Genomic DNA, 22,195 nt, shown 5'->3' with positions numbered 1-22,195 from the left:
GTGCTGGACCAAATCTCAGAAGGACAGACTGTGGAAGAGGTAGAAGGGACTTTCTCTCATAGAATAGAGATGCTCTATGAGGGGCGCCTGCGTGGCTCAGCTGGCGAAGCGTCTGCCTTTGGCACAGGTCATGACGCGGAGCTCCTGGGATGGATAGCTTACATACGCTGTGTAATATGTCAGTCACCCTGGGGTAAAAGGGACTTTCAAGACATGATTAAGGTAAGGATGCTGAGATGAGAAGATAATCCTCAATTATTTGAGGGAGCCCAATGTAATCACAAAGGTCCTTATCAGAAAGAAGCAGGAGGTAAGTCAGGGGAAGGCAAAAGTAAACATTGGAGTGAGGCAGCCATGAGCCAAGGAATGCCAGCAGCTTCCAGGAGTTGGAAGAGGCAAGGAAGGAATGGATTCTCTTCTAGAGCCTCCAGAAGGAACCAGCCCTAGGGATATCTTGACCCTAGCTCCGTGACACTGATTTGGGACTTCTGACCTCCAGAACTGTGAGATAATAAGTCTGTGCTACTTAAAGCTATTAAGTATGTGGTAATTTGTTATAGCAACCGTAGGAAATTACTGCGTGTTTATCCTAGCACTAGTCACACTATGTGGCAGGTGCCTCTCACATAAGAGCTCCTCAAGCCCGGGGCAGCTTTGTTTAGGTGGCTGAACACAATCTTAAATAGGGTCACAAAAGCCGCTGAGTGAACTAACAAACGGATTTCAGGTTTACCCATTTTATCTGGCTGTCCGTCTCTCTCAATCTGAACACACACTCACACACACATTCATATCCACATAGCTCATCTTCCGTCCACCCCCCATCATCCCCAGGAAGGCAGCTGTGTTCTTAGACCAAAGCCCACTTTGGGCTGGCCAGCAAATAGCTATTTTTCAAGAGCATGTTGATTTTAAGGAAGGTGAGGGGGATTTCTCCCAAGATAATAATTGAACAAATCTGCATAGATACAGGGAGGAGAAGCAGAAATTTTGATGCAACTGATCTGAAACCACAAGAATTGGTATTACGATACAGAAATGTAAAAATCCTCTTTTCTAATAAGCAAGTGGTGAAAGCAGGAGACGATCCTGATCCTTACATCCCCATTCCTCTCCACCTCCATTTCAGCCCCACCACAGCCACGCAAATGGTGGCAAAATTTCCAACTGACACCAAGAGAGGTTCGCTTTATATCATGAAGGGAGAAAAGCAGATTCCAGTGTGATTCATAAGATCCCATCTTGTTAAAAAGAAATCAATATATATACTATGTACAATAATGTATACATATGCATACATACGTGTGTTTGTATAGAAGTAGAACAGAGGCTGGGTGAGGATTCATGAAGATATTAACAACGGTTTGATGGAGATTACGGACAGTCAGCCTTTTTTTTTTTTTTAATTTACAAAGAACAAGACCATTGGTGTAATTAAAAATAATCTTTAAATAATTCAAAGGAAAATAAATGGAGCGTATTGTGTGACAGGGCTATTTCCTGTCCATTCCGCGACAGCCAGGTCTCCAGGTCTCTCCTAAAATAGGAAGCTGGGGTCTGGTCTCCCCGGGAGCAATGGCGGACCCACCGAAGGACCTGCACGCAGCCGAAGAGCGCCGAGGCCAGGGGGCCTGGGAATCAGAAAACATACAGACAAGGTCCTTTGGGTGGTTTTTGCCAAATGACCCAAGGATGACCCACTCGGGCCTGATCTGGGGTGCCAGAAACCCGTCTCACCCCACAGCCTCTCTGTCCCTCCCCTCGCCGCCACATAGTCCTGGCTGCGATCTTCACCCCCCCTCCAGGGTGAAGGCAGGTGCCGCCCAAAACCCCGGCCGGCCGAAGAACAGACACACTGGATCCTCCCGGCCTTCCTCCACCGCAAGTCACCGCCCCCACCCCTCTTCCTGCGGTGGAGTTTTTGTTTTAATTCATCTGAACTGGTTACAAAACCACACTCCCACGAATACATAAATAATGGATTGGGGAGGGGGAGGGCAATGTTTTAAAGAAATTCCCGCAGGGCCTGGCAAGGCAACAGCAAATGCATTTCTGCTGTATCATATTTAACTGTTTGCAAACTTCTGCTGGGAGGATGCGCGGCAGCTGCGGAGACTCCATAGCCCTTCCCCTGCTGGGGCCTAGGGAGACTTGCAAGGGGGAGGTGTTAAAAGGAGGGAGAAGTTGCCAGCTATCGGGGGCCGGGAAGATGGAGAAGGGAGTAAGAAAGCGTTTGGTAGACTGCACTGCGCCCGACCAGGCCTCCCGCAAGCCAAAAATCCCCCGGGTTCCCGGCCCGGACTCCCGCCGCCAGGCGAGGCCCCTTTAAGAGCCAGCGCGCACCCCCGCCCCAGGAGCGCTCACTTTCCCTAGCAACCGCCCCGGGGGAGGGGGAGGTCCTGGCAACGGCGCGGTCCTGGCAACGGCGCGCCTGCCCCGAGGGGTCACGTGACGGCCCGCAGCTGGAACACGAGCGCGCGCCCCGCCGCGCGCCCGCCCGCCGGGGCCTGTGCGCTGCGGCGCGTGCGCGAGCGGTGCAGCACCGGCCGCGGGAGCTGGGAGTATTATGGGCTGTGGGTGCCGCTGAGCAAGATGGAGCTGTCTGCAGTGGGCGAGCGGGTCTTCGCGGCCGAATCCATCATCAAACGGCGGATCCGAAAGGTGAGCCGCCTCCCGAGGCGGGACGCCTTGCCCCGCAGCCGGTGTCCGGGTCCGCGGCCCATCGGGGCCAAGCGGTCCCGCTAACCAGGGCTCTCTCGCCCACCCCCGCGCCGCCGCCTCCTCGCGTCCCCGCATCCTCCCCACCCCCACTCCCCCCCCCTTTTTTTCTCTGTTTTTCAGGGACGCATCGAGTACCTGGTGAAATGGAAGGGGTGGGCCATCAAGTAAGTGCCACTGGGGTCCAGGGGCGAGGGGGGAGGGGAGGCAGTGGACAGCCAGGGCCTTTTTTTTCCTTTGGTGGTGGGGGGTGGGGGGGGGAAGTGTGCACGTTTGCTGCCTCGCATGTGCCTCTGCCTCTTAGGTTTTCATTTTTATTTTGTGCATGTGTGACTCGGCAGGTACAGCACTTGGGAGCCTGAGGAGAACATCCTGGACTCGCGGCTCATTGCAGCCTTCGAGCAGAAGTGAGTTTGCGGAGCTGGCAGGGGCGGCGGGGCCAAGGCTCGGCTGGGGCGCCGCGCGGGGACGCGGGGGAAGCGGGAGAGCCGGGGAGGGCAGCGCGGAGTGGGGCCCGCGAAGGGGCTCTTTTTAACCTTTTGCGTTTCTCGGCCGCAGGGAGAGGGAGCGTGAGCTGTATGGGCCCAAGAAGAGGGGACCCAAACCCAAAACTTTCCTCCTGAAGGTAACCTGGCCCAGCCCCAGCAGCCCCCTCTCGGGCCCCTAGCCCTGGCGCAGCACGGGGCCTGCGAGGGAGGGACAGATCCTCGGCTGCCCAGGCAGGCGGACCTTTCCAGAGGGGCCCCAGCTGGGCAGGGGGTGGTTGTGAGCCCCAGACCGAACCCCTGGCAGCCGGCCCTGGCCAGCTCCAGCTTTAGCAAGAGGGGCCTGGGAGTGGGGACTGACGGAAGAGGATAATCCTCGCTGAAGAAACCAGGGTTGGGCAGACCGGCTGGGCTCCAGAATGGGGGTGGGTGAGGCAGGTGGGGGCTGTCTACCTGAGCGGGTAGCAGGGAGGTTACTCATCAGATGAGGCGAACCCTCATCTCCCCCAGCCTTGAGCTGGTAGGGCTCTGCCTGGAATTAGGATCCGTGGGGAGAGTAAATGTAGTTTTCCTCAGGGCTGGGAACCGGAGAAGGCTTTGGGGGCCACTTGCCTCCCTACCCTCAGCTTCCTTCTCTGTCTTAGGATTTGTTCTGTGTGCCTCCCCTCCTCGCTGGGGAATGCAAGTTGAATTTGACCTTAGATCACTTCACTTTGAGTTTATCACCTGGCCGGGCCACTGCCTCCCCACCTCCCACGCTTTCCGCCCCCCCCCCCCCCCGCTGTTTCTGGAGGTTCTAATGAGGATGGGGCCTGGGGGGAGTGGGAGCATAGCACATTAGCCTTGGCAAGGGAGGGAGACCTAGCCCCAGAGGAAGCCATCTTAGGGCTTTTGGGGGGATTGTTTGATTTTTCTTAGTGAGAAAGGTCAGAGTCGGAGAGCTAAGGTGAGATGACCCTAGGAGATGGGCAAGACTGCAGGCGGGCCTCCGTGGGACACCATAGTCCGCCCAATAGTGCTAACATTGCCTGGGGACCCCTTCCCACCCCGACAGCCTGTGACTCGGGTGATCGGCACCGCAAGGGCAGGGAGAACTCTGCAGGAAAGAGACTGTGCAGAAGGCACAGCCTCAGCATCTCCAGTTCTTGCAAAAGGCCCAAAGCCCCATGAAGGTGAGGTGGGCCTCTCCAGCCCCACCCCCACCCCAAAAGGTCTGTGCCTGGCTAAGGGTTTGAACTTAAAGCAGACATGAAAGAACCGTTGGTTTCCAGAATGACCTATTTCCATGACTCCTCTTCCCAACCGACACACATTAGGGGATCCATGGAGGAGCGCCCTTAACCCTTGATGCTTCTTAGAGGAGGAGGGATGGGGCGGAGCAGCTGGAGGGCGGGTGGGCTGTGTGACAGCCTCTCAGCGCAGCTGGAGCGCCCTCTAGCGGTCAAGTGAGTAATGACCGTGAGCTTCGATTCACAAAATGCCTTTTTCTCCCCCTTGATTAGCTCTAATACTCCTAATGGGGCGCTAAATCCTCACCTGGATTATCTCCTTTAATCCTCTCAACAAACTTATGAAGGAGTATTAGTCCCATTACCCAGATGAAAAAAATCAAGGCCCAGAGAGGAGAGGTGACTTAACTCGAGGGCTGACCACCCAGCTTTCTGCATTCATTCTGGCTCCTTTTCCTCCCCTGTCCCTCAGAGAGTACACACATCCGGTGGAGGGAACAAGGTGGACACTGAGGAGACGATGAAGGCCGCAGAGGTGGTCGGGGAGGGGGTGGAGAGGCAGCTGAGTGGACCTGAGCCTTACGAGAGTGATGTGGATGTTGGCAAGGGGTGATGGAGACCATCTTGGCCCGAGCCCATGGCTCTGTGGGTTGCCAAGAGGGGGTGTGTTTAGTAAACAAATGATACTCAGCCTTTACTTTCTGCCCGGAGCTGTTCTGAAGGCAAACGGGAGCCCGTGAGGTAGGTTGTGACTTAGCCCCATTTTACACCTAGGAAAACGAAGGCCAGGGAGGTTGTGGCACTGGTCCACGGTCAGAGAGTCAGCGGCAGGGTCCAGATCTCTAAACTATTGTGCTGTGGTCTGTGGTACAGGCCAACCCCTCAGAGCCATTCCTCTCACCCCATCAGAGTGCAGCAAACACAGTGGCTGCGGTTGGCCTTTTTAATTCACAGGCAGACCCAGATCCTACCTTCACAGAATTCTCAGCCGGGGAGGAAAGAGGAAGGGAAAGGGTAAACCAGTCTTTTTTTTTTTTTTTTTTTTAACAATATTTAGAAGCTATAAAGTGAGGCGTGTTCCTCATAAAAGGTTTGGAAACCATGTATTAGTAAAAGATTATCGCTCATCGATCCCCTGTCCCCCCACCTCTGTGGAGAGAGAAATCTGGTATTTGTCGAGTATGGGGTGTGTGCCAGATGCTGGGCGGAGCAGGTAGCATGTATTATCTGACGGTAGGGGATGGCCCACCGAGCCAGAGTGTCATCCCAGGTCTGAGGTTTGCCCACTTTTGCCTTGTCTCAGGAACCATCAGCCCTGGACTTGGGCAGACCCAGGAGGACAGAGGTCTGAGAGCTCAGGCAGCCTGTGGATGGCGTGAATGCTAACCCCTCTGGGGATGGGGGGGGCAGGGATTAGAAAGAGTGGAGATTCCCCCAAGCTCCCTTGGGGATGAACCTTGCTTGCCATGCCAAGTTGAGGCTGGCCCCCTCCTGGCTTTGTCTGAGAAGGGATGTGAGGGAGCCCCCGCCTGGGTCTACTGGCCAGTGCCCAGGAGGAGGGGGCAGTGCCATCGTGGGGCATGCTGGATCGCAGGTGCTGCCACCTAGTGCTCAAAGGGATTATTGGCCAAGCAGCCCCAGGAGACCCCTTCCAAGCGAGGCCAGAAGGGCCACATAGCATAAAAAGTGTTTCTCCCACCTTCTATAGACCTTGCTAATTCAGCAAATAAGTCCGCAAACACCGCTTCGGGGACCTGTGGTCAGATACAACCTAGTTTTGTCTGAGGCGCACCCAGGCTACCTTACAGGGACCAGTTAAGCGTCTAGTGCTGTGGGGGAGGTGGTAGAGAGACCCCAGAGCAGATCTCACTCTTGGGGAGCTCACAGATGGACCGTGGGAGTGTGTCCTCCCACTCGGCCACCACTGTCTTCCACCTGGATTGAGGCAGATACTGCCTAGCGAGTGTCCCCCACCAGGACCCAGGATGTGTGTAGATAACTGATCAGCCATTGCTTTTAGTCCCTTAATCACTGCATCTTCTCCCTACTGGACTCTGTGCCTTCCCTGTTGGTCTTAGCAACACCTCTGGGACAGGCCTGTGCCTCTAAGCTGTGCTCCTCCAGGCCCCATCCGTTTTTTATTACACTGAGTCCCCCAACATCCTCACTGCCTTCCCCTTGTCTTCTCCAGGGAGGGCAGCCCCTGGGGGAGAAGCTGTGTATTGGGAGTCGGAGCTGTCTTGTGACTCTAGTACTTTGTTAGTGAAGGAAGGGCTGGCCGTGGGGGGCAGTTTATATGACCCTGTGAGTCCCCTGCCCTGAACTCGGCGGTGGGGGGGTGGGGGCTTACAGATTTCACACTTGGGAGTACAGCTGAGCCCAGGAGCCGGTGAAGGTTCCCTGGCTGCCCGCAGGCCTGCTCAACCATTCTGCCTCCCCCACACACACCACCGCCCAGCCCATGCCAGGGTATGAAGTTGGTCCCACCTCTTGGTCCATCCCCACCAGATTCTTGTCTCAGCGGGGTAGATTCCAACCTAGGCTTGAGGTGCCGGCTTTGGAATCTGTTGGCCCTGATTTGCTCAGCCTCAGGCCTTGAGCCAGATCCTGGGCAGATAGACGTATCAGACCCAAGAGGGGAAGTGGGAGGGGCTGCGAGGGTACAGGAGGGGCTGAGAGGGTCAAGAGGCGGTCCCAGAGGGGATGATCAGCCAGGGAGGCAGGTCCAAGGTGGAGGTGCAGCCTGTCCAGAAGCAGAGAGTGCAGACAGAGCCTTTGGGACCCTGCAAGTAGGTCAGTGGCCCTGGGGTGTGGGGTGGAGCGGGGAGGGGCCTTCCTCTTCCTTCTGGCACCAAGAATCTGTCTGTGGGGGAGTGCCCGGGGAGGCTGGGATCCTTCACAGAGCAGAGTTCTTCCCAGGCAGTGGCCTGATTGCTGGCACTCCTGTGTCAACCAAGGCAGCTGCCCATCCATCTGTCCCAGGGACCCAGGCCCTCAAAAGTAGCAGGACTTAGAGTCCCGCTTGGACAAGGGTTGACGGGCCCTCAGACGTGCGCTTTGCTTCACCTGTCTGAGTCCCTTTCCTTTTGTCTCTAAGACAGGGTTGGGAGACCCACGGGTTCTCTGACAGGCTCTCAGGATGGTTTAATGAGATGGGACTTGGGGGTGGCAGGCACAGGGGGGAGTGGGGGCACGTCCGGGGAGGTCAACCGGAAGCCCCACCCCTGCTCACCGCCCCCCACCTCCCCGCCACGCAGGCGCGGGCCCAGGCCGAGGCCCTCCGCATCAGCGATGTGCACTTCTCTGTCAAGCCGGGCGTCAGCTCTTCCTCGCCCAAGCTGCACTCCAGCGCGGCTGTGCACCGGCTCAAGAAGGACATCCGCCGCTGCCACCGCATGTCCCGCCGCCCCCTGCCCCGCCCTGACCCCCAGGGCAGCAGCCCCGGCCTGCGCCCCCCTATCTCGCCTTTCTCCGAGACGGTGCGCATCATCAACCGCAAGGTGAAGCCTCGGGAGCCCAAGCGTAACCGCATCATCCTCAATCTGAAAGTCATCGACAAGGGCACGGGCGGCGGCGGGGGCCCTGGGCAGGGGGCCGGAGCACTCGCTCGCCCCAAGGTCCCCTCGAGGAACAGGGTCATCGGCAAGAGCAAGAAGTTCAGCGAGAGCATCCTGCGCACCCAGATCCGCCACATGAAGTTCGGCCCCTTCGCGCTGTACAATAAGCCCCCGCCCGGCCCTCCGCCTCCCCCGCCAGCGGGGAAGGCTGACCCTGCGGCCCCTCCCAGCCCAGGGCTGCTCCTGGCTGCCCCTGCGGCCCCCTTTGATGCCCGCAGCTCCAGCTCCTCCAGCTGCCCCTCGCCAGCACCGCAGTCCTCATCGGACCCCCACGATGTGCCCCCCAAGCTGCTCCCTGAGACCGTGAGCCCCACTGCTCCCAACTGGCGGGAGCCCGAAGTGCTTGACCTGTCCATCCCTTCTGAGGCCGCGGCCACCAGCAAGCGGGCGCTTCCCGACATCCCTGCTGCCACCAGCCCGGCGCTGCCCGCGGCCCCCGAGCCTGCCAGTGCTGCCTCCGAGCCTGAAGCTGGGGACTGGCGCCCTGAGATGTCACCCTGCTCCAATGTGGTTGTCACCGATGTCACCAGCAACCTTCTGACAGTCACTATCAAGGAATTCTGCAACCCCGAAGATTTCGAGAAGGTGGCTACTGGAGTAGCAGGTGCCACTGGGGGTTGTGGCAGCGGTGGGGTGAGCAAGTGAGGGGGGCTCTACCAAGGAGGGGGGCTTGGGGGGGCCCTCCTGCCCAAAGTCATCCTCTTGCTCCCGCCCCCATCCCCACCCTCAGACACCTCTGCCTGTGCTTTGCTTGTTTCAAATGGCTCAGTGTGGCCCCTCTGGGATGGGGCTGGGCAGTTGGAGCACCCCCCTCCCTCAAGCCCAGTGGGAGCAGCAGTCCTGGAACGGGTTAGGGCTGGGGTGGGGTGAGGGCACTTGGAAGTCCTTCTTGGCCCTTGGCACCCTCCCTGCCCATGCATGGTGGGGCCTGCTGGGTGGCTCCCAGGGAGCCCCCTAACCTGGGGTTCAGCTGCCTGCTCCGCATCCTGCTCTGTCTCCCCAGCTTGCTTTCAGCTCTCACGCACAGCATCTGAATTTCTCGGTGCTAACCCGGCAGCTGTGGGGCCCCTAGGAGACCCCCCTCCCAGTGGGGGCGCTGACCCTTTCCTTCCCCTCCAGACCTGGGCAGGAGGGCCAGGGTTGGCAAAGCCCAGTCAGAGGTCAGTGAGGGTGGCAAGAGCAGGACCAGAGGCCTGGGTCTTCCTGCCCACTGCTGGACCTGACCTGGACCTGACCTGAGCAGGTCCCCGTAGGCTCCACCCGGCCTGGTTCCTTCCTCCTCCCCATCTCAGAGGTCGGAGGGGTCAGCGGGGACCTCACCCTGCCTTGGCCTCCCAGTAGCTAAAGGGCCCTTCAGTTCTCAACCAAAGGTGCTACAAGAATCTGCCGTGGAAACTTCCAGCTGGCGGGCGTCCCTGCCGCCCCACGGCGCGTTTGCGCGCGTACCTGGATATGTGCTGGGCCCAGGGCTTTCCAGGCGGCTCCCTTGAGGGTTGCTCAAAATGTGATTGTTGAAGGCCCAACCTTTCCTTGCCCAGACCTGGAGCAGGTCCAAGGAGTTTGCTGTGGAGCCCCCAGGCCGATTCCCCCCCCAGCCCAAATGTGCTGGGGTGCACACCCCCACACCCTCCTCTTCTAGGGGGTCCACTCAGCCAGCCAGGCTTTTGCTGCAGACATGGCACGGTGGGGACTGAGGTGGAGAGGGGAGATGCCCGCCCCAGCCTTCCCCTTCTTTCCTTTCCCGCGTGTGGGGGAAGGAGGAAGCCTGGAAACCACTCCGGGTGGGGGGGGTGTCCCAGGCTCTCCTGCCACGCCCCCACCCCCCACCGCCGCCTTGCTTCTGACCGCTGAAACTCTTCTCACAGCACTGCCTGCTGGCACCAGTAGGAGGCTCTGGAGCCTGGGATGGCTTTCCTTCTCTGTCTCCAGGGAGCGGAAAGGTCTGTGCCAGTGGCGGAGGCCAGGGCCCCAGCTTTAGGTCAGGCACTGGGAGGGCGGGCAGGCCAAGGGGGGTGACCAAAGAGGGGCATGTGCTCTCCAGGAGAGAGAGGGTATGTGGGACCTGGGCTCCGAGGCACTGTGGGGTGGCCACCCGCTGGGCTGGCCCAGGGTCTCAGTCTGGCCTGGGTGGCACAGCACTGCTCCTGGCTTGAGGGAACTTCCTGGCGTGTGCAGCGAGCAGTATCCCAACTGAGAAGCGTGATGGCAAAGGTAGGAGGAGGCAGAAGGGGAATCCCGTTAGGGAGCAAATGCCTTTGTCCGGAGTATGGGAGGACTTGTTCTTCCAACTCTCCCTGCCCCTCCCCCACCCCCCGGATGTAGGACAAGGGCCCTCCCAGGGTTTGGGGGGCTGGCACTCCTAGACCCCTCCCCACCCTGCCCTTTGTGTTGGCTCTGTGGCCGTCCAAGTGCCAATTGGCTTCCCCCCAAATAAGGGCTGGTATTTCTCCTCTGTCCTTCGAGGGGATGTCCGTCCCCCGTCCCCCCCCCGCTGACCCCTCACCCCAGGTGAGTGACTGCCTGGGTGTCAGTTACAGGTGTTTTCCAGAGACCATAGAAATGTGTTTTCCTGAGAGTCCGTGTCATTCGTGACTTTTTTTGTAAAGAAGTTGTGTTTTCAGAGGTGATTTTATGACAGGAAAGTGAAAGAATTAGTTTTGCAAAAAAACAAAAAACAAAAAAAGAGGAAAAAAGAAAAACGAAATAGAAAAAAATATTGTGGGATTCCTATGGGGTCAGGGTGGGAGTGGGGGGAGGGGAGAGAAAGAGATATTTAAAGAAAATTCGTACTGCAGTGATTGCACAGGTGAGGTGGCGGTGTTAGGACCTGGGATGGAGGACCTAGGTCTGGTGGGCGGGTCCTTGGGGTTTGGCCCACTGCTTGCTCTCTCCCCTCTGCCTGAGGCAGGGGGCAACCTCCCTCCTATCCTGGGCCCAGACCCCACACCTACCCTCCTTCAAAGGGAAGGATGACTGCTGGTCCCAAGGGAACTAGCCAGCCCTGCAGGCGCCCGGCGAAGGGAGCTGAGATCTGAGGGGAAGGTTGGGGAGGGGGGGTGAGCAGGAGTCCCACTGTTTCGTCCTTCGTAACTTTGTCCAGGAAGGCCGTGACTAGATACAGTTGGGTTTCTTGCTCTCTGTCATTCGTTTGCCAGCTTGTCAGGTCATCTGGTCCCTCCCTCCCCATCACCCCAACCACAACACCCCTGAGCTTCCCTGACCAGGTGGGGGATACAAGCTTCAGGGAGAAGGAGCTGTAGATTCTGGGAGAATTTTAGGTGGTTACCCTAAGGGATTGGGGGTAACCATGGGGAGAGGGGAACGCCTGCCCCTTCTCTTTGCACAGGTGGGCTGCTGCCCCTGACCCTCAGCCATGTGGCCCCATTCCGTGTCAGCACACACAGAGGCACGCATGCGCACTGCTTTGAGGTGGGCACAGGGTCAAGAGCAAGTGGGGCCCTCCTTACCTCTCTCCCAGGGCGGCTCTGAGCGGGGACCCATAACCGCCCCACCCACACACACACTCTTGCACGAATCCGCCTCCTACGGGCCCTTCCTCTCCCCTTGCTGCTTTTCCGTTTGCCTAATTACCAAGCAGAAGTTGCATTCTGGTTTGCTTTATTTTTATACGTGAGATACCCCCAAAGCCTGATATCCTGCTATATTCAGTGTTGGTTGGGGCATTGGTCATCTCCCCTTAATGCCACCCCTTCCCCATCCACATGTCATAGGAAACAAGTGAGGTCTGGTGTCTCCAATTTGAGATGGGAAGTTGGGACACCTCCCTGTCTTATTCCCTTCTCTGACCTTCAGTGTGCCCTTCTGTGAAATGGGAGTATTGGGTCCAAGTCCTCTTCATAAAGCACTGCTGGTGTCCAGACGGGTGCTGAGGATTCAGTGCTGGTCGACGGCTTTGGCACTGGGGCCTCTAGCCTCCCACAGCCCCCTTGTTCTTGCCCTGCAAAGGGGTCCGGGGCAAAACGAGCCCCATCCTTCTCCTGGAAAGAAGAGATGATTGAGGTCCAACCTCAGTGTCAGGTGGGCACAGTGGAAGGGGTTACCCCATTGAAAAGACCGGGAAACTGGGGTTCTGGGAGGCAAAGCTGCTTTGCTGGGGTGAAGAGCCCAGCTGCTCTGGCGTTTTGGGAAAAGCCCATTCAAAGGAGGGAGCCTGGGATGTTGAGGCCACTGCAGAGCTGGCAGCGCCCCCCCACTGCCCCACCCTTCCCAGGCAGCCCTGGTTGAGGGGTCAGCCCAGAGGAGGAACCTGTTAGGTGGGGGGTGCTGGGCCATGACCAGCCCTCTTAACCTCCATGGGGACCCAAGTGGACACACCACCATTCCCACCTTCTGGGATTTTATTGGTTGGTTGGGTTGGGTTGGGTTTTTTGGGTTTTGGGGTTTTTTCGCTTTTATTTTATTTTTGCACTTGGCCCACGCCGGACAGTGGAGCCCCATAGGGTCAGTTCCGCTTTCGGGCTCCCATGCACTAGTCCAAGGCAGCCTCTCTGGGGGCTTGTATGGTTTAAGGAATCACTTTTAAAAAGAAAAGGAAAGTGTTTAAAGGTTTTCGTTTTTTTCGGTCTGCATCTCCTCTCGGATTCAAAAAGGAGTTTAGGGGCTAACACTCCAGGAGAGGGTCTCCCCAGTCTGACTCCCATCTTGCTGGCAGTCACCAAGATGCCAAAGTACGGGGCCAGGCTGAGTGGAGACTGAGGACCCCACGCCCCATGCCTGCGGGGTCCCCCTGCCCCTCCTCGAAGGAGTTGATACCCTGCTCCAACACTGAGTGAGTGCCTACTGTATGCAGAGCTTCAGCTAGGCAGACGGGGTTGATGGTCTAACAGGGGACCCCTTGCAACAGGCCAAGCAAGGTAGAAGGAATGAAGGGTTCTGGGGCCTGCCCGCCCTTCTTGGGAGGAGTGCAGATGGACACTTTTTGTTCGTTTTAATTTAAAAAAACAAAGGCCTAAAAAAATGTATCTTATAATTTTTTTTAATTTTTGAAAAGCTCATTTAAATGAATTGTGCACGAATGAATTCTATATATATAAAATATACGTATATAGCTCTATATTTGGGGAGGGGCGCCATCTCTTTTTTTCTCTTTCTCATTTTAAAAATGAAGTGTTGTTGCCTTTGTCTGTGGTTCAACCATCCAGCTGCCAGCTGGCTAAACTTTGCCTCCAGTGGTGCAAGAGAGGGACTGAGTGGGCGGCAGGAGACCAGAAATGGAGATGCCGCCCCCCAGGCCACCTGCCCGCTCCCGCTCCTGGAGCCTGCGGGTGGAGAAGACGGCGTGTTTTGGGTGTGGGCTTTGGTTCTGTTCGGATTCGGTTGTTTCTGGGCCGGGGGAGGGGGGTTTGTGCCGATTACTCTCGTCTTGTACGTTTAGTTCCTGCTGCTCTTCAATGTTGTATCAATGCCAGGAAGGGGGAGTGAAAAGCCTCTTTTGCCCCCCCCCAAATAAATTGTCACATTCCGAAGCTAAGGCCTGGCCCCTAGGGTGGGGATGTGTCTGTCTCATTTCTTCCCCCCATGCCTGTGGTCTTTATGCATCACATCTGGCCAGGCCTCACCTGCTGCGGGTAAGGAGGGGGGTGGCCTGGCCTGCCAGCTGTGGCCCATTTCCGAGCTTACCGCCTCCAACCTTGCAGCCGGTAGGTGGGCTGAGCTGGGGGTGAGGATCCCAAGCCGTGAGACTGCAGGACTTCCAGGCTGGTGGGTACCTTGGAGGGGGTAGGGCCTGCCACTGCCGGCTCCCTGCTCCCCGGCCCCCACTTGGAATTATAGTAGCTGCAGACGAGGGAGCCTGTGGGGCTGGGTCCCTAACAAGCTGCTGCTTTTTTTTTTTTTTTAAGATTTTATTTATTTGAAGACAGATTACAAGTAGGCAGAGAGCGTGGGGGAAGCAGATTCCCTGCCTAGCAGAGATCCCAATGCGGGGCTCGATCCCAGGACCCAGAGACCATGGCCCAAGCTGAAGGCAGAGGCTTAACCACTGAGCCTCCCAGGCACCTCCCTAACAAGCTTCTTGCCACAGAGCCTGGGAGAGCAGGCCAGTGCAGAGAAATGTTTTCTGGGTGCTTAGGTGCCTTCTCCGATGAGATAAGCAGCCACAAGGCGCCCTCTGCCCACGCAGGGGAACCTCGGGGATTTAAAAGCCGCCACCCCGGGCAATCCCATACCTTCCTCAAGGGCCCGCCCCTCTGCTCTTGAGCCACGTTTGCTAGGCCTTAAGCAGGTGTCCCCCCTGAATCCTCCCACAGCACCCATACCTCCCCCATCATGAAATCCCCACTGTCTCTTCTCTCGGATGTCTCCGCACCCTGCACAGCCCCACCCATCCTGACCAATCTGCCGGGCTCCATTCTTGCCTGCACCACCCCTGCCTCTTCCACACCAGTGCCACAGGGGGCTGGAACCGCCCCCCCCCACCTTGCCCCCAGGATCCCAAGTCCTCCACCTGGCGGCCTCCTGGGGCTGCAGGCCCCTCCCACTGTCCTTGGGTACTCTCAGGGGGGCCTCCCATGGTCAGCAGCACCTCCCCGTCCACAACCTGAGGCCTTGTCCTTCTGTGGGTGGGAGCGCGTCATCCCATGATAACCCGCAGCTCACAGCCTAGCGCCTGACACACTGGGCCCTCCATCTTTTCTCCAGTTGTCACCTCCTTACTGATGGGGTCAGGGAGGCTGGGGAGTAACTGAGCAGCAGACCTGGGACCCCAGGACAAGTCATCCAACTGGTCCTGGGCCAGCAGGACAAATGGAAGCGTGTCCCTGTCTGCCCCTGGTCCCGGCAGGTAGGTGGTAAGGGGGCGAGGGATGTGGTGTCCCTCTTTGAAGTCAGGGCTGGCCCTTCTCCATGGCATCTACTCCAAGCCACCCCTCCCTCCCCCTGGTCATCTTGCCAGGTGTTCAGCGTTCTCTTCTCCAAAACTCCTTAATCCACACTGAGCAAAAGAACAGCCGGAAGCTCAGCCCACCCACTACAGGCCAAACCCCAGTGAGAGCTTCATCCCCCTCTTTCCGCCGCCCCACCTGCACCCCGGGCACCTGCCCCACTGCCCGGTGCCTAGCGAAGCCTCGAGTGAGGAGCTGTCAGGCTCCCGTGGGGGAGACTAGGTTAATCCATTCATTTGCCAAAGTGGCTTGGTTCTCAGTGATGGCAGGGGCTGCCCTCCAGGCTAGACTTGCCCCCAAGCCGCATGCTCCCTGGGACTGAGAACACAGGGCGGCTGCCCTTGTGAGGCAGGTGCCTTCAGAGACTTAGAGTCGCTGCCGTCCCTTGTCACAAGTCACAGTGCCTTGTCGTGTGCCATTACTAAGCAGTGAGCTCTGTGTATTCGTTGCCTCTGAGGGAGCGTGATCACAACTGCTTCTTAAGGAGCACTGGAGGGTTTGTTTGCAGGGCTGGGCAGGACCACTCGGCCCAGAGGCCATGATGCCCTGTCTGAAATGCGTCAGCGTCACTGTTGGTGTCACGGGGCTCATCTGCCAGGTGGCCCCTGGCCCAGGCCCCCCCCCCCAGCCTCACCTCCTATTCCTGGGCCTTGACTGGGGTCCAGGTCAGCCATGTGATGAGGCTCAGGACTGGGACATGGGAAGGACGGCGGTGGGGATGGGCGAGGACAAGTTCGCAAAATCACTCCCATCATTTTTTTTTAAAGCTGTAAGTGCAGTGATTTTTCTGTCCTTATGAAGCTCTGCCTGAAGTGGAAAGGGGGGCTCAGCGTGGTTGCCTCCAGATGGCAAGCTCCCCTCAAGCCAGATCACAGGCTTCTGTGCCCATTCTGCACCCTTTGTTCAGGCCGCGGGCTTCTGACGGTTCGGACTTCAGATGGCTCCAGCTCTGAGAGCTCAGGGACTCCAGATCCACACAGGGGCTCTGCAAGGGAAGCAGCAGGGGAGAGGCCCACCCTCCATCCATCCTCAGCAGAGGAGGGACAGAGAAAGAGATGACCCTGGTGAGCACTAATGAAACCGGGCACAGCAGAGGTGGTGCAGGTGGGAGGGAGAGCCAGAGGTGAGGGAGATTTGGAATACTGAAGATTTTGCGACTGGCTTGCAGTGCTTGCAGGAGGGGGCCTCTGAAAACCTCCTGGGTGTCTAGTGAGCGAAAGAGTGGGTGTTGGTGCCACTCACGGGGCGGACGGGCGGGGGAGCCTGGTGGAGGAGGCGGCTTGGGAGGAGGGTGAATGCAGTTTGGGACACCTTGGGTGTGAATCAGGAGGGATTTTGACCCATAGATGTGAAACTTGGAGCAGCAAGTTCCTGCTCACCGAGGGATTGGTAGAGGAACCTGTCCTTTTGTTGAAGAACCTTTGTCCCCAAGTACAGCTCAGCTCTGAGATGTCACCAGACACCTGGGAAGGATCACTTAGGACTTAGGTGCTTTGCTCCAGAGGCCACTGGGATACCCAGCCCCTGCCTGCCACCCACCCAACAATCTCATGCCTTTCCTCTGGGTGAGGTTGTGGGGCAGTTGGCTGGGGATAGTGAGTCAGACAAGCAGTGTATGGGAGGGTGCTTACCAGGGTCCCTCAGAGGCTGAAGGAGTGGAACCCAGGACTTGGGCATGGTGAATGGAAGCTTGCAATGGGATGTTACACAATGCCTAGAGATACTACTGTATAACAGACATTCTGTTAAATACCCAGCTGACCTTCCAAGATAGTAAAGAAATCCTCAAGGACCATAAACAAAAAGGAAGCCAAACTCAGAGTAGTAAGAAGATGTCAATCCTTTGGCCTGCAGGCCGGGTCTGCAGTGACACCGGGACAGGTGTGGGGAGGTGTTGGCCTTTGTTGAACTTGGTAACCAAGGAGCTTGGAGTCTACATCTATATACAGTTGGGAGACAAGGCCCCTGGCCATTGCCAAAAGAGATCTGAAACCAAGACACCTGAATAAAGCATGTCTTCAATGAAAAGGCAAATGGTTTAAAAAAAAAAAAAAAAGTTGTCAGAGACATTGTCTCATTTTTGGCTCTGGTTGGAAAAACAAAAATGAAGTCTCTCTTGAGAAATTATGACTCTAGACCTTCACTAACACAAATTTGAGATTTGAATTTGCATTACCCATGTGGTTCCAGAACTACCGAGTCTGATAATTAACATACAAAGCAAATGTGGGATGCGTGACACCCACAGAGCATGTGGCAATGGGGAATACAAGCCTCGCTGGAGGGACATTCCCATGATAAAAGCCACAGTGTAATACTCACAGATAAAACACTCCTTAATGTGAGCTTGCAATCCAAAATTACAAGACATACAAAGAAGCAGGCCGCAAATGCACAGCAGAATTACAAACAGCGTGTATGGAATCTTGCACCTGACACATCACTGTCAAGCACACACTGAAGATTTCCAGACATTTCCTCGTACATCATGTGGCATGATAAAAAGCAAATCCCAGTACATTTCAAGAAATTGTCATCACAGTTCCTGTAGAATTAAATGAAAAACCAATAGTTAAAAGAGAACTGAAAAGCTAAGCCTCATGTACTTGGATAGTAACCCATGTCTCTCTTTGCCCGGCATCTTGCTCCCTCCCCAAACTTCTGAAATCCCTATAGAACAATGAGACTCAGGGTAAGTGTGAAAATGCGGATACATGGCAGACACATAGGAGGCACACAGCCAATCGGAGTTGAAGCTAGATGGGAACAGGTCCCCTGCGGTCCCTCTAGATGGAATATGACCTTCATTAGAGCAGAAGACCAAAGTCTTCTTTGTCTCTTCCCAAGGCTGGGCTCAGAGTGTGACAAAGACATGAGCCTCCATTTAAATGACAGCTGCTAGCAATTAGCCTTTATGAGCCAGAGGGAAACATCGATGCAGAGCCGTGATGGGCTGATGGAAATGGGACAAAGCAGGTGGCAGGGGTTCTTGGTGCTGTGGCATAAAGACAGGCCCCCTCTGCCAGCCTTCTGTCCCTCTCATCTCATGGTGTGAAATCCCAGCACGAGTCACGCACTCTTTCAGGGTGGATTTGGAGGTCCCTAGGGGTTCTCTGTTAAGGCTCCGATACTCCTGTCTGTGATCAAGGCAACAGGATGCACTTTGGAAAAGGCAATTGTAGATGGTCCCCCACAGGGACTCATTAAAGTGACCGTCCTCTCTCAGGCTCCCTTGGCACAGTTTCCATGTCGAAGTCCCGGCGGAAGCTTTCTGTTCTGATCAGCCCTGACCTGCTCTTCCACACTCATCCCTCCTCTGCCTGCCTTTCACCCCTGTCACCAGAAGGAGACTCTTGTCTGGGTTCTGGTGGTCGGGTCACTTCCCCTCTCCAGCCCTCGTGCCCCTCAGCTGTTGTGGAAGCCGGGAGTCCCTGCTTGGCAGGGTTCTTGGGAGGCCTGAGGTGATGGGTTCTTGGGAGGCCTGAGAGGGTTCTTGTTCAAGCATATCTTGGGTAAGAGGAGATATCTTCCAGACCTGTGTATCCAGACTTGACCATCCCTCTGACTTCCCGCCCAGGGGTTCCGGGGGTTTGCTCACCAACTCTCAATGCCTTCCTCCCACATAAGGGCTTCTAGATCATTGAGAAGCAGTGGATGAGTCCCAGCTCTGCCACTCTGTGATCTCAGTGCCGTCAATCACTCTCTCTGGGGCCTCTGCATCCTCTTCCGTAAAACAGAGGACAGGGGCTTGCTTCCTCTAATCATCCTTCCAACCCAGAACTGCTCTAAGAAGGATAGTTAATACGGACAGAGTGGACTTTACAAGGATTAACTAATTAAATCCTCACAACCCAGAGAGCTCAGTACCCACGATATAGAAATGAGGGCTCTGTGGTCTAGAAAGGTGAAGTTACGGCTCATGAATTCCTATGTGGTAGAGGTAGGATTTGAACCCATGCGGTCATCCTTCCCACTGTGCTCACGTCTTTCTGTGTAGCTTGGTAGGTGAGGGCACACTAAGTAGAGCTGGGCTGCCAGACTGTATGGGCCTTCCACAGCGTGTTGCTCAGGCTCCACCGTGCCTCAGTTTCCCCATCTGTAAAATGGGAGATGAGAGTAATACTCTCTTCCTCCTGGGATTGCAGGGAACCCTGCTGAGGGCCGCATGAGCCAGGCTTTGAGCCTCACACTGGAGTTTCATTCTGGTTTACTGCTCCCATGGTGCAGCCAGGGAAACCCGCAAGAGAGACTGAGTCACTTCCTCTGGGTGGCACCCTTGGTAAGTTGTGTGTGGAGCTGGAATTGAAGCTCAAACGCCTGAACTTCAAAGTCCATGCTTTCAACCCCTCTTCTCTACCCCGATATGACACCCTCAGACTTCGTATTCACAACCAGCCTCCGGACTGCAAATTGGCCCCCATGGGCTGCCTGACTCACTGCCTTCCACTGGTGGGGTCTGAACCCTGTGCCTTGTCTCCGACTCATCCCTTTCTGGCCTGTCTCCAGCATCTGTGACCAAGGGACCTGTAATGGAAATACCACTCCAGTCCCTCCCTTCCCCCTCAGCCCTGCTGCCCGCTCCAGTCCAGACCCCTAGAGCTGAGGGCAATTGGTACCAAGTACCCCCATTCCAAAGCATAGACTTGCCAAGGGGAGGTGCTCTCAGTCCCTCAGCCCTCCAGGGCTGTGTGGCCAAGCGAGGGGGCTTCAGAGAACCCAAGGGCATGGCATGTGTCCCCCTGGAACCTGAGGATTGAGGATGAGCGACAACGTGGAGAGGCTGGCTAGGCTTCTGCTTCTGCTTCTGCTTCTTCGAGGCAAGGACCGAGCTGCTTGGGGAAGAGCCTGCTTTCCCAGCCTCTGGGGGCCAGGATGCAAGTGCGTTTCCCAGGACCCTAGAGGGAGCCTTGCAGAAAGTGGCTGGTTTGAGGTCATTTTGAATGAGGACTCTGCCCCAAGAGGATTGGTGGGTGTCGAAGGGGAAGCAGGGAAGGGGCATGAGATCCTATCAGAAGGATTCATGTTGGGTTGGACCCTGAAAGGCAGGAGCTGAAGGGAACTCTAAGCCCAGCCAGCCCGGGGAGGCTTTGCCCACGTAGAAACTGCAGTAGGAGATCCCTAGTGATGGGGGGATGTCCCTGAAGAACCTTTAGAAGTTCCCTTAACGAGAAAGAGTGCCTCCTTCCTCATTATACAGGTCTTTGAGTTTAAGGCAGGCTTGAGGGAAAGGAGAAGCTTTGAACAGAGCTTAAAGCTTTGCTACTAAACCAGATGATTCTAATATCTAAAAAATAGGGAAAAAACCCAAGAGTGACTGAAAAAGTTATGAGAGATGCCTGAGATTTCATCCAAGAGTGGGAAAGATGGGGTCAACCGAACAGGTTGACAAGGCAGACCCTGGGGAAGGCTACAATGATTTCTGCCTGCGGTCTGCCAAGCACAGCTCTGTCTGGGTCTGTTCACTGCTTTAACCTCCAAACATGCCCCCTTTCCTCCCTCTGCTGTTCCTGCCCTACCCTTATCCCCTGTCCCAGTCCGGTGGGCTCAGGCCTGCCAGAACAGCCTTCCCTGCACTGTGCTTCCTCCTAGAAAGTCCACGTAGCCTAGTGGTCATGAACTTGAATGTCTGGGTTTGAATCGCAGCTTCTCGCCTTGGCAGCTGTGTGACCTGAAACAAGTTGCTCGACTTCTCTGTGCCTCACGAACCATACCATGGGGCTGGTGATAGTAGCATGCCTGTTCCATTGGAGTTTTGTGAGGTTTTCGATGATAACAGATCATGCACTTAGCAGCAGAGCAAGGACCACCTCGTCATTATCATCAAATGCTTCCCCCTTGCGGTATAATCTCAGGAAAGTCCCTTTCCCTCTCTGAATCTCTGTTTCTGTATCTGAAAAAAACAAATTTTATGTGGGTGCAATTTGCTAGTGGCTGCGGCTAATGCTGGCGGCAGGGAGACTTTAGAGGAGAGAGACCCAAGGCCCGACCCATCCCGAGGCGGGCCAATGAGAGGGCTGGCGGACTCAGTGGGCAGGAGCAGGGGTCCAGCCAGAAGGACAGCCCACTGGACCCTGTTCTCCTGCATGGTCTCTTCTTCCAGCTTCTGGGAGAGTCTCCCCGACCTGCCCCCCCACTTTCCCTAGGGATCACCTTGGGTCCCCTGAGCTAGATCAGGAAACACGTGGATTTTAAGAAGGAGCTGCCAGACATCATGAGCAGTCATCTGGTGAGGTCCCAGTTACCCCCTTGCCTCTAACCTCATCACAAGCCTTGACTCTGACCCTTCAGTGTCCCCCTGTCCCTGAGCCTCCTTCACAAGGAGACCTTTTATCTTTTAGAGGCCTTCCGTCGTCTTCATAGACAGGTCTGCCCATACCCATCCTATGGGTTAAGAAAGGGTTACTCCTGGAGCCCTAAGACTTGGCTTCCTTGCCTTCAGGAGCTGTGTCTGCAGAATCCTGGGGGTTATCAGAAAACTGTCTTTCCTAGTGGAGCTGGAGAAATGGCCATCAGCCCTCAGCTTCCATCACGGGTGAAGTAGATACACCCAGAACACACACTGGGTGCCAGTGATCCAGATGTGGAACAGACACCGTGCCAGACCTCCAGAAGTTCTCAGGCTCGTGGGGGAAACACATGTCATAGATCATTGCAACAGAAACCAGTGCCGGGCCCCCTGGGCGAGGGCAGGGGCGGGCCACAGCGGTTCCTGGCCCTTCCCCTCCTCCTTTCCCGGGGGGTCGGGGGAGGTCCAGGAGAAGGAGATGAACTGAGCCCAGGGCAGTGTGAGGCTCCCAGGATGTACTTGGCCATTTCCTCCTTGTTCAGGGTCTGATCTACTTGGAGAGAGAGCAAGAACGTGCAACGTGGAGTGTGCGAATGCCCAGGTTCAAATCCCAGGCATACCTGCACTGACCCTGGGGCCCTGGGCAAACGTCAGAACCTCTCTGAGTTTCAATTCTTATCTGGGAAATAGGGAAGATTCTAATGTGGATCTCTGGGTTTGCCATGGTGAGTAATAGAGTAACAAGTGTGGGCAGGAAGGATGGACTGAGCGCCCACGGCTGGCGGAAGGATGGCAAGACAGTGAGAGCACCCCGGCCCCCAGACAGCCACGGAAAGAGGACACAGCCTTACTAGCCAGCCACTCATCCTGGTCTTGGCTGGGTCTGGCTGCAGGCACACACCTTCCAGCCAACTGCCAGGCCCCCTGCAAGGAGGACACCCGCTTCCTCCTTGGTTCT

General features: G+C 56.3%; 1 protein-coding gene across 1 annotated transcript; it reads left to right on the top strand.

Moving 5' to 3' along the window:
- The first annotated feature begins 2,473 nt into the window (after positions 1-2,473).
- Positions 2,474-9,819, top strand: CBX6 (chromobox 6). Its single transcript, XM_032836692.1, has 5 exons — positions 2,474-2,661; positions 2,842-2,885; positions 3,060-3,125; positions 3,277-3,343; positions 7,690-9,819. Exons 1-5 carry the CDS (start codon positions 2,593-2,595, stop codon positions 8,692-8,694), a joined length of 1,251 nt encoding a protein of 416 aa, XP_032692583.1. The 5' UTR covers positions 2,474-2,592; the 3' UTR covers positions 8,695-9,819.
- Positions 9,820-22,195: the final 12,376 nt, after the last annotated feature.

The sequence above is a fragment of the Lontra canadensis genome, unplaced genomic scaffold, assembly GCF_010015895.1.
Source record: "Lontra canadensis isolate GAN:19392208 unplaced genomic scaffold, GSC_riverotter_1.0 scaffold93, whole genome shotgun sequence".
Taxonomy (NCBI): domain Eukaryota; kingdom Metazoa; phylum Chordata; class Mammalia; order Carnivora; family Mustelidae; genus Lontra; species Lontra canadensis.
The sequence above is the reverse complement of the archived record's forward strand: the minus strand, read 5'-3'. Positions and strand labels throughout refer to the sequence as shown.

Bases quoted from the DNA above. Each gene is read 5' to 3' on its own strand.
- CBX6 (XM_032836692.1), top strand. From the start codon at position 2,593: ATGGAGCTGTCTGCAGTGGGCGAGCGGGTCTTCGCGGCCGAATCCATC. The intron at 2,662-2,841 runs GTGAGCCGCCTC...TCTGTTTTTCAG, and splicing joins TCAAACGGCGGATCCGAAAG to GGACGCATCGAGTACCTGGT. The intron at 3,344-7,689 runs GTAACCTGGCCC...CCCGCCACGCAG, and splicing joins CCAAAACTTTCCTCCTGAAG to GCGCGGGCCCAGGCCGAGGC.